Raw genomic sequence first — 12,500 nt, 5'->3', positions numbered from 1 at the left:
GCCCCACTGAAGATGAGCTCTTCTTTGTGTTTAGGTACCTGCTGATGAAGGGGCCTTATAGTGTCTGATCACCACAGACACACACACGAGCACAGCAGAAACCAACACAGCAGCACAGAGAAACAGCACAGCACAGCACACGCCACGACGACAAGCTACAAACCCCCCCCCACAGTGCCTTTTTACAGACGACAAGCACAACGAGCGCCTTTCTAAAATTCTACGCACAAGCGATCAACCGGAGACCAGCGCAGCCCGAGACTGGCGGAGGGACAGCGGACGACTCGAGCGCGTGTGTGATGGATTGATGGAGCGCGAGGAGGACGACATCGCCGAGACGAATAGTGATGTCACGAAGGCTGCCAAAACAAACGGAACACAAACACACGAACAGAACACGCAAACACCAACAGACCACTCTCGGCGTCTGGAGATCGAAGCTGTTCTCTGCTCTTCTTCCAGCTGCCTGTGCCTGTTTCCAAACTCATTGGCCAACACATCTGCTCCTGAGTGAGTGTTGTGTGTGTGTGTGTGTGTGTGTGTGTGTCTGTCTGTCTGTCTGTCTGTCTTTCAGACAGAACAGGTGCTCTTGGCTTCAGCCCTCCCTTGAAAAGTTTGTTTGTTCTGTTTGCTGTCAGTCAGCGGCTCCCTCTGAGCCCCATGCAGCCGGGTCACATGACCAGATTGATGCGTCTGAGCTGAGCTGAGCCTGCGGAGCGTGGAACTGTGGACTGGCGTATGGGTCGCTATCATTTCACAAATGTTTGCTTGTTTGTTTGTTTGTTTGTTTTCTTTTTCTTTGTTTTTTCTTTGTTTGATGTGCTTTTCCCTGTCATTGCCTTCCCTCACAAGTAGCCATCCTGATTCTAGCATCAGACAAACAGCAACACCACACAACTTCAGAATAGGCGCTAGAGATAATCAAAGCTCAACATGTCAGAGCCAATCAAAATCCTTCAGATCCTTCAAGAGACAATTAGGGCCCACCAGACATCACCATTTAATTTTTTATGACTGCCCTCACCTTTACTCTGCTTTGGGGGTGTGTACGCATGCATGCATGCGTGTGTGTGTGTTTGTGTGTGTGTGTGTGTGTGTGTGTGTGCGTGTGTGTGTGTGTTGAGGAAAAGGTCGAGTGTATTCGGCTGTTTGAGCTGATCTGCCCTCTGAGGTTGTGGTGTGTGTCTAGTGTATTCTGGGGTCTGGGTTGATCTGCCGTCTGTGGTGGGAATAGTGGTGGTGTGTGAGTGTGTGTGTGTCTGTGTGTGTGTGCGCTCCTGTCTGAGTTCTGTGAAGGTGGTGTGTGTGTGTGTGTGTGTGTGTGTGTGTGTATGTGTGTGTGTGTGTGTGTGTGCGCTCCAGTCTGGGTTGATCTGTCCTCTGTGCTGGTGTAGGGAGACGTGAAACAGAGATCAGAGTTTCTCTCACAGCACTGCAGAAGCTGTCAGTCACCACTGTGGGAAAACCAGAACAGAGAATGAGAGAGGGGGGGGGGGGGTTGAAGAGAGAGAGACAGAGAGAGAGGGGGGGGGGGGGGTGAAGAGAGAAAGAGAGAGAGAGAGAGAGAGAGAGTGTAAGGTTGGTGCATGAGTAAATATGGTGCAAATGTGTCTTTAAAAGTACTCCCTGTAGATATGTGGAAATGAGCTGACAACAGGCAGTACGGAAAAGAGAGTGAGTGAGAGAGAGAACAAGATGCAGAGAGGGAGAGGGAGGGAGAGAGAGAGAGTAAAGTTGGTGCATGAGTAGACAGACTAATGTTAAGAGACTTACATGGTCTGGCCCATGTCTCCAGCACTGCAGTCTTCTCCACCAGCGTGTGTGTGTGTGTGTGTGTGTGTGTGTGTGTGTGTGTGTGTGTGTGTGTGTGTGTGTGTGAAATTGCTTTACCTGCTTTCTCTCACAAACACATTGTCCTCTTTCAAATAGAACAACCCCAAACACACACACACACGCACACACACACGCACACTATCAAAGAAGCTGGGCTAGATGTCTGTCTGTACTTTAAGCCAGCTAAGTTCCCAATATTACTAGTATTATTAAAAATGTGTGTAAGTGTGTGAAAGAATGTATATTTATATATATATATATACGTGTGTGTGTGTGTGTGTGTCTGTGTGTGTGTGTGTGTGTGTGTGTGTGTGTGTGTGTGTGTGTGTGTGTGTGTGTGTGTGTGTGTGTGTGAAACTGCATGTGTCCTTGCTGAGTCCTCCTCTAGTTTCTGTCAACATGCTAACATTTCAGTAGAGGACCAGGACAGAGAGCTGGAATGCTGAAGCATGACCTGTGTGTGTGTGTGTGTGTGTGTGTGTGTGTGTGTGTGTGTGTGCCTTAGAGCACTGGACATTCAAGCTCTACTTCATTAGGGCTCTGGCACATCATCCCCATCCCCTAACCTGCTCAAGAACTGCACACACACACACACACACACTAACGCCAAGTCCGGGATCAAATCACCCGCCTCTGCACCCCTCTCCCCTCTCCCCTCTCCCCTCTACACACACACACACACACACACACACACACACACACACACACACACAATCTCCAAAACCATCGTCTCAACAATGTTTGCCCCCCGTCCATCACGATTTGCCAAGGTGACAGAAATATCAGGCTCCCTCCCTCCACACACACACACACACACACACACATCAGGCACACTCTGCCGCAGAAGCCCCCACCAAACCCCCACCCGCCCCCCTCACCCCCCCGGGGTTCCTGGAAACTTCCGGAGCAGGATGGGGCGATTTTGGAGCGAGAGAAAACAAAGCTGGTTTAAATTTGGAGCAGAACCTGATAGCTGAGCACCTCTAGCCTACAGCACCGGCCATTTCTAATTCCCAAATAAAAAACACATTCCCCCTCTCCCCAGCTCTCTCTCTCTCTCTCTATTTCTCTCTCTCTCTCTCCCTCTATCTCTGCTCTCTCTGTTCTCTCTCTCTATCTTCTCTCTCCCAGAATCCCTCTTGTTATCGGAGTGTAACCACAGCGAATCAAGATGAAATGTGACGTTCCCATGGCGACGTTTAGCAGGGAATTGCTTAATATGACAGGAAGTTTACTTTTCATTTCAGGAGGAGGGAAGTGGGGAGCGGTTTGACGCGGCTTTAAACACACACACACACACACACACACACACACACACACACACACACACTTACAGAACAGTTTTGCAACTGCATGTAAGTAGAAACCTTGAAACCTTTCCTCATGTTCTCATTTTCACTGCAGTTCCCGTGTTCCACCTGTAGTTCTCACATTCTACCTGGAGTTCTCACATTCTACTCAAAGTTCTACGTGAAATGTATCGTTTAGCATGCTAGGATTAGCCACGATGCACCAGGTTCAGGGAGCAAGGCTCTCTCATTCTCATGCACACACACAGACACACAGACACACAGACACACACACACACACACACACACACACAGCTCACTATCATTCTCTCACCCTGCCTCCCAGATATTCTCTCCCTGCCTGATTGAAAGGTCACACAGGGGACAACATGACTCCACTGTTACTGGTGTTCTGGGAAAAGACACACACACACACACACACACACACACACACACACACACACACACACACACACACACACACACACACACACACACACACACACACGTACACACGTACACATACACACACAGCTGTGCCGGAGACAGAGAGATGCAATAGAGAAAAGGGGGGAGAGAGAGAGAGATGGAGAAAGAGATAGAAGTGGGGTGGATGGAGAGAGGGAGACGTTAAATGCAAAACAAACATGCCTCTCACACACGCTTCCTCTCAGCTGTCATGGCTCCTCTTTCAAAGACCCACGATGCACCGGGCCGTCTCCGCCACAGCCGTCCAATCGGTGAGCAGCCACTGAGCTCGCTGGCCACATTTTTAATTAACTCAGAGACATCTGCAGCCACAGATTCAGTGTCAGAACACAGCCTCCTGTATTAGCCCTCTGTGTGTGTGTGTGTGTGTGTGTGTGTGTGTGTGTGTGTGTGTGTGTATGGTCGTTGACAGAGCCTGGGACAGAAGCTCAGGATTATGTGTACAGCCCCTACACTGCACCCCCCCCCCCCCAAACACACACACACACACACACACACACACACACACATCCCTAATGTCCACTGTTACTGCCTGTCTGCGGGCACTCATCAGTGTTTGATGCTTGACCAGAGGACTGATGGACTACAGGTCCTTCATCTGAGCAGTGAATCTTCAGGTCATCAGGAAGTCCTGCACACCCTCCACTCACATATACAGTAGCTCAGAGCTCCATGCTACTGTTAGCATATTGGGGTTTCTGCAAGGGGCAATGTTATAAAGCAATACCTATTGGCTAACTTTGAAAGTATGTTTTGATTAAGCTTGTTGCGCACACATTTCTTTTTTGTCTCTTTCTCTCTCTCTCTCTCTCTGTGTGTGTGTGTGTGTGTGTGTAACCTCACTCCTTGGCGTTCTGTTTGTCCGATTCCCCTCGACTCTGCGCCTTTTACCAAGTACTACTGAAACAGGCCCACCAGAGAACACCAGGAGAACAACAGGCTGTGTGTGTGTGTCTCTATGCATGTCTTTTTTTCTGATGGGGATTGGAGTGACTTTTGATTTCTGACTCTTGATATCTTTGTAAGACCCAGGAGAAGTCACAGATTTGTTGTAAAGTATGACCGTCACTTTGTAATTTTTACCTTGACATTTAAAATGTATTTTGTGTGAGTGTGTATGTGTGGAGGGGTGTTAAAGAAATACAAGGGTTTCCAGTGTAACATATGCTTTTAAACTTTATGTATGAACATTTAAACAACAACATCAACAACAACAAAAAAGATTCATGGCTTTAATATCTTTTGTGTGGCTTTTTAAAAGATAACAATTCTGTTTTTTGCTCTATATGTTTTGGGTGCCTTTTCATCAGTAAGTTATTGCACTTACGTGGCGTTTGAGAAAATACTGTTTTATTTGATATGGGAAGCCATTTTGCTCTGTTGATGCATTAGATGCTAGACAGAGGAGCACAGCAGGCAGGTCTGTGCCTATGTGTGTGTGTGTGTGTGTGTGTGTGTGTGTGTGTGTGAGAGAGAGAGAAAGACAATCATCCTTTCTTTCTCCTTGCCGTTCAGAAGAGGCTCTGTGCATCTCTTTTCAGTTCCCACGCAAACACAAACACACATCTTCTCAGAAGATGAGCTCCTCCCCCTGTTGTACCCAGCAGTTGAAATCTGCCCACTAGTCCTCGCCAAGGACACTTCACATGCAGTATATGAAGTACACTCACTGCGGTCAAGGGCACTTAAAATGCAGTATTTATGTGAAGTCCGCTCCTGCGGTCAAGGGCACTTCAGCGTTTACTCAAGAGAGGTCCAGCCCTGCGGCGGGGGCCTCTACAGTATTTATGAGCAGTAGTCCTGCATGTGGTTGTGTGGTGGACGCTCCAGTATTTACGGCTGTGATCCTCCGCGGCGGAGGGCTCTGACAGCAGAGACGTTTCCCACCCAGCTTCACACCGCTCATCTTCCTCACCACTGCCTCCTCCTCCTCGGGCCAAACGGCTGACTTTCTCACCACGCCAGTGGCTTAGCAATGACTATGACAAACAAAAAAAGAAATTAAAGGTATTGAAATAGATTACCTCAGGGCCCAGTCTTCAATTAATCCCCAAAGAAGAAAACATTAATTGCAGTAGAGCGTGAATGTCGTGGAACCTATTTAACCCCCCCAAAAAGAACATAAACATGGTGAATGCTATTAAAAAATAATAAAATAAAAAAAAAACAAAGAGAACATTAATTGCAGCAGAACCTGAACATTGTGGACACCCTTTAAACCCTCGAGGAGGAGAGCTGCAATAGAACATGGGTGCTAGGTGAGGATGGAGCAGGGCCCTGTGGAGGCCCAGGGGGGGCCATCGGCTCCTTCTTACCTGCTCCCAGGGGCCTGTGGTGGGGGGAAGGACGGCAGGATCTCAGCCTGTAGCCGTTCTCACACACCGCACACACTCCCACATTGCCTTAAACATTACTAGGGGTAAAAGAACAGCCGTCCTTTCTATAGATCCTTCTCATGTCATTTGCATGAGAATGTGTGCGTGTGTGTGTGTGTGTGTGTGTGTTTTGAGTGTGTGTGTGTGTATATAAGGATGTTTCTATTTTATTGGATTTTTGGTTTGTTTTTCTCTTGCAGTGTTAATTTGTTTTTGTCGTTGCTGTTTTCCTTCAAAATACTGGTCTTCTAAAAAAATAAAACAGAACAGATGAACAGAAGTGTGTACGTGTGTGTATATATACTGTACAGTATATAAGGGTGTGTGCATGTGTCTGGGGGGGATATAGGAGGGCGGTATATCTGTGTGTGTAATGCCAAGTTGTGGGGTGGGTTTACTGGGAGAGGGGTGACGGACATGGACACACACACACACACACACACACACACACCAACAGCCGATAAGCCCCCACTAATTGAGCAGGCCAGAAATACTGATGCAGCCTAAGAAGCGCTTACAGTGGGCTGGATGGATTACAAACACACACTCCTGCAGGAGCTGAGGCAGGAACAGGTGAAATAACACACACACACACACACACACTCAAAGGAACAGGTGAGGAGGTGAGACCAGCACTGGGCAGAACTCCCCACACAAGCACGCACGCACGCACGCACGCACGAAGGCATGCCCGTAAATGCACCTTCACATGAAGAGACAGGAGCGAGGAGCGATAAACTGCACCTAAATACATAAGATCATTTACACACTACTAGATCATTTTCATGGCATATCCTGCTACTCAATTCTGCGATTGGACTAATTTAAACAGGTCAGCTAAACACACACACACACAGGAAAACCTACAGTACTCACACTCGTAATATTACATCTTCACTCTGTTAGGACACATGGGTACTGTATGTGCGCACACACACATGGCCGCTCCTCAGGCATCTATTCTTTTCATGTTCACACACACACACACACACACACAGAAACCAACCCATCCACAGGTCCATCTCAATCTCTAAACAAAACAAGTATGTACACGCACACACACGCCCTTACTGTGGAAAGAGGCCAACCTGATGATCCCTCTCCCTCTGCCAACTCATGCCCTATCCCGCAACTGTGTGTGTGGGTGTGTGTGCGTGTTAGAAAGTTGCAGACTTACAGGCTCCCAGAACTACATCAGTCACAGGGTCTAGACAACTGTACTCACCCCAACGCCATAGCAACACACACACACACCAAACCACACACATACTATGAACCACACACACACACACACACACACACACAAATGACGCTCACACACACCACACACACACACGCACACATACATACTATAAACCACACACAAAGACTTCTGTGTCCCAAGACTCTGACACCCAATTTATTTCATACATTGTATGTTAACGTAACAAAAAACAGACAGAAATGCAAATCCAGATAAAAATAAAAAAAAGGAGACATACTGTAAGAGGCGGGTAGTGTTGAATTGGGATCCAGAGGCTGGACTGACCTTACAGCAGCTGACCTCTGGAGAGAATTTACAAGCTTCATGGGACCCAATGTTAAAACAAAATAAAATATATCAAAACTTAAAAAAATCATAGGTATATAAAAAAAAAAGTACACAGTATAATGAAATGTTTCCAAACGTGGTCTACAGCAGCCCCTGAGAGCGTGTGAGAGTTGTGTGTGAGGCAAGGGTGGTACACACACATACACACACACACCAAATACTGTCACCAGAGACTTAAGTCTCTTAGTTTTACATACGCACCCACACTTTCACTCACACACACACACCTTCACACAACTCTGCAAGTGAAATGTGATTGGCCACCTTGCTACTGGTTTGGTAACTCAGTGGGGCGCTACAGTTTGTAACTAAAAATGAATCAAATAATAAAAAAAAAGTAAATAACACACACACACACACACACCAGAGAAAAAAAACGTGACAAATGCAAACCCATGAGACATGATGAAGCATCAGGTGGAGCTCTTGTGTGCGAGCAGCCGAGATGAGAAGAGGGGCGGCCTCTAACTTACCTACTGATCATGCTCACACCAGCACTCTGCTCACAACGTAACAGCTCAGTGTTAAAGTCATATATATATATATTACATATACAGTTCCTCTTGATCCTTTAAAAAACAAAAACATGCACACACACACACACGCACACACACACGCACACACACACGCACACACGCGCACACACACGCACGCGCACGCACACACGCACACAGTCGAACACACAATGTTCAAACGCAACTGAAGCCATAGAGGTGTGCATGTCTCTGCTACATAAAATACCTGGCGCCTTCTACCTCTTTCCGTGGGAACCGATCCTAATTACAGCAATGAAATGCAAACATGACGGAGAAACAGAAACGAAGCACAGTCCCCAACTCATCCAAGTAGTCCTAAAGTCCTTCAGCTCGTCACAAATAGCCAGAGAGAGAGACAGACCACAGAGCGAGTCCGAGAGAGAGAGAGAGAGAGAGAGAGAAAGAGATAAATGTTTGATCCCTCTGATGTGATGTGGCAACACTCCAGCATACAGTGATTTTGGTGATTTGTCTCTGTGATGCAATCTCTTCCAGAACAACAAAACAGGATCTCCATGGAACAATCTCACTGCCTCCATTGTGACATCACAGTTGGCATTGAAACATCACAGGGATTTGACTGTGACACCACTGGTCCCATTTGTGATGTCACAGCTGCTGCTCGGGATGAGATTGGCTGATGGCATCTTGAAGGAAACCAGTGCCACAGGCTTTCACTGGTGGCGGACTGACAAGCATCAGGAAATCTCTCTCCAGGGAGCAGGAGGGCAGAAGCAGGGGGTGTGGAAAGACAGAGGAAGACAAAGAAAGAGAGAGAGAGAGAGGGGGGGGGGGGGGGGGGTCAGGGCTGTCACAGGCTGCCGATGTTGGGGAAACTCTTGAGCTTCTCGGGGAAGTCGTCCTTATAGAGCACGGGGTCAGCCCTGTGCTCCACCACCTTCAAGGGCATCGTGCCAAACACCGACGCAAACTTATTGATGCACTCCGACCTGCAGAGGGGAGGGAGGGAGACCACCACATTACACCACTGCTTCTCATCTCATTTTTCAGAGTGTGCATGATGTGTGTGTGTGTGTGTGTGTGTGTGTGTGTGTGTGTGTGTGTGTATGGTATGTGTGCGGTGTGCGTGTGTGTGTGCGTGTGTGTGTGCATGTGTGAGTGTGTGTTTACCTCTCCACCATGTGTGTCTGGTCCAGTGAGAGGCCATCAATAGCAGTACACTCAGGACACTTGAACTTCTTGCGTGGCGTCACCTTCATGAAAAAAAAGGGGAAAAAAGCCATAACATTACTAAGACAAAAAATTAAATAAAATAAATATTCTGGCATCTGATCATTTTCAAACCTCTCCTCACCACACAAACATGTACGCACACCACACAGAGACTGAAAACAGCACTCTTCACAAATGGAGCATCCATATGAGGACAGGTGTCAAGACAATGTGGTGTGTGTGTGTGTGTGTGTGTGTGTGTGTGTGCTTCCAATAAATCAGCACCCTATGGACCTGCCTTGCATACACATTCACAAAGTCATCATGAAATGACAAATCACTAACCAGTCACACTCAATCCTCCTCTATTTCACACACACACACACACACACACACACACACACACACACACACACACACACACACACACACACACACACACACACACACACACACACACACACACACACACACACACACACACACACACACACACACACACACACACACACACACACACACACACACACACACACACACACACACACACACACACGGAGGAGCTGGAGGTGTCTGGAACATGAGTATGAGCAAATACCTAAAGCCCCAGGAAAGAGGAAGGAGAAAGAAAACAGAAAGGAGGAAAAAGAGAGGAATAGATGCAGAAAACAAAGGAGAGAGAGAGAGACAGAGAAACAAAAGAGAGATAGAGAATATTTTGTGTGTGTGTGTGTGTGTGTGTGTGTGTGTGTGTTTCTGTGTGTCTGTGTACTGATCAGACGCAGACCAATGGCAGACAGGTTGTCTAGGTGACTGCATTCTACACTTTCTAAATTGCAAGTTTTGTCAGTCTGGGAGAGTGTACATTGATGGGGCTGTTTGAATGCTGTATGCGTGTGTGTGTGTGTGCGTGCGTGAGAAAGTGAGTGTGTGTCCGTGTGTGTGTGTACCTTGATGGGAGCTTAGCCTGTGATTTTGTGTGAATGTGTGTGTGTGAGAGTGTACCTTGATGGGAGCTTTGCCTGTGATGTTCTGTGAGTGTGTACGTCTGTGTGTGTGAGTGTGTGTGTGTGTGTGTGTGTGTGTGTGTGTGTGTGTGTGTGTGTGTGTGTGTGTGTGTGTGTGTGTGTGTGTGTGTGTGTGTGTGTGTGTACCTTGATGGGCGCTTTGCCTGTGATGTTGGCCACCAGGAAGTTCATGGCGATGTCCTCACAGTTCATATGGGCGTCCACCCAGTTCTTAATGTCTCCCGGCATCTTGTACGTGTACAGGTAGTTAAAGTACTGCAGGAGAGAGGAAGAGAGAGAACAAAAGCACAGAGAGAGAGAGAGAGAGAGAGAGAGAGAAAAAAGAAAGAACAAAAGAAAGAGAGAGAGAGGGAGAGAGAGAGAGAGTAACGAACAGGACAATGGGGGCAGGGAGAAAGAAGGAGAGAAAATATTTTATTTAAGAGATTATTTGTGTTCATAGAAACACACACACACTATCAGGCACTGTGATTTAATTAATTCATTTTGCACACACACACCACAGTCAGATAGAGTGTAGTGTACATGTTTCTGCACAGTGCAAATACAAGGTGTGTGTGTGTGTGTGTGTGTGTGTCTGTGTGTGTGTCTCTCTCTGTGTGTGTGTGTGTGTGTGAGTGTGTACGTGCGTGATGGATTCGAGGCCTGCTGAGGATGCAATGCATCTTGCCAGAGCAGCATTCCTTAGCGCTCTGATTTAAGACAAGACAGGATGGATTTCAGCAAGATAGCCTCCCCAAAATCCCCAAAGTGTAGCTCTTTGCCGAGGTGTATGTGTGACACACAAAATTTGTGCGTTTCTGTGTGCGTGTGTGTGTGTGCATGCGTGTGTGTGAGTGTGTTGCAATGTGTATGCTGCTTGCTTCTCTTAGGCATTTGTCTTGACAGTGGGAGGTGTGTGTGTGTGTGTGTCCATACCTTATGGTAGAAGGCGGCTCCGGTGAGCACCATGGAGACCTCGTTGGTCCACTCGGACTCGTACTTCCACTTGCCCAGCTCATGATCCCACAGGTGCAGACGCCCAGGGTACCCCACCAGCCTATCAGGGAACTCACGCCACACCTGCACACACACACACACACACACACACACACACACACACACACACACACACACACACACACACACACACACACACACACACACACACACACACACACACACACACACACACACACACACACACACACACACACACACACACACACACACACACACACACACACACACACACACACACCATTAACACATAAGACACACACACACACCATTAACACATAAGACAGGCAGACACACACACACACACCATTAACACGAGACACACATAACAGACACACACACAATCAACATGAGAAGACAAACCCATTCCAGCTTTCTGATTGGCTAACCTGTGGTGTGATTGACAGCTGACAGAGGTAAGCAGGCCAAATACTATTAATTACATTCAATTGACCCTTCCAGAAGTCCTGCTCATATTTTGTCACTAGCGACTTACATCCGTCCTCTGTCAAATACAGTTGCATTTTCAGCTCTGAACAAAACTGTTCATGAGTTATTTAAGCAAAAGTCGAATGTACGTGTTGTTTCGTTGGTTCCTCCTGGCCAGTACAAAATCGGGGGGCAAAACTAGCATACAGTTTAAGCTATACACTTCCCATAATTTCAATATTTGACAACACAACATGATTGGTACTTCAAATAGGTATTATTTTAGACAGATTGCTGACGAGCTATACATACGTCTTGTTGAATGTCTGTTAGGAACTTTTTGCCGCCATCGTGAAGCATATCTCGGAGTTATGGAAGTATCACGCAACATGCACATTTTTATAGTTAGGGAGTTATACATGCTCCAAACTATACCATGTTTATATAGTTCAACCAGTTATTTCACTATGATTTTACACGTTTGGGGGCACCACACATCCAAATAAATGCCCTTAATGGCCCACAGGCTGTGCAGTCTCCATAGGTTAACATGGCAAAAGCTCGAAAGCTTGCCAGGCCTCGCTTGCCTAGTTACGGGTTGCTAAGCCACGATTGGCCTGTGGCGGTTTTCAGGGGTGGCTTTGGAGGGGTCAATTACTTTCCTGGTCTTACACACACACACACACACACACACACACACAATCAAACCATCATTTCTCCCTCCACATACACATACCGTCTCAGCTAACTGTTTTCAG

At 47.1% G+C, this 12,500-nt stretch overlaps 1 protein-coding gene across 1 annotated transcript in view; it reads right to left on the bottom strand.

Moving 5' to 3' along the window:
* Positions 1 to 7,372: 7,372 nt before the first annotated feature.
* Positions 7,373 to 12,500, bottom strand: part of ext2 (exostosin glycosyltransferase 2) — a 20,411-nt gene continuing 15,283 nt past the window's right edge. The window contains exons 12-15 of the mRNA XM_062524595.1: positions 11,233 to 11,376; positions 10,441 to 10,569; positions 9,245 to 9,327; positions 7,373 to 9,063 (exon numbers count right to left, since the gene is read on the bottom strand). Coding sequence (XP_062380579.1) covers positions 8,925 to 9,063; positions 9,245 to 9,327; positions 10,441 to 10,569; positions 11,233 to 11,376 — 495 coding nt within the window. The 3' untranslated portion in view covers positions 7,373 to 8,924. The remainder of the gene's footprint in view (positions 9,064 to 9,244; positions 9,328 to 10,440; positions 10,570 to 11,232; positions 11,377 to 12,500) is intronic.

Source organism: Sardina pilchardus, chromosome 21 (genome assembly GCF_963854185.1).
Source record: "Sardina pilchardus chromosome 21, fSarPil1.1, whole genome shotgun sequence".
Taxonomy (NCBI): Eukaryota; Metazoa; Chordata; class Actinopteri; order Clupeiformes; family Clupeidae; genus Sardina; species Sardina pilchardus.
The sequence above is the reverse complement of the archived record's forward strand: the minus strand, read 5'-3'. Positions and strand labels throughout refer to the sequence as shown.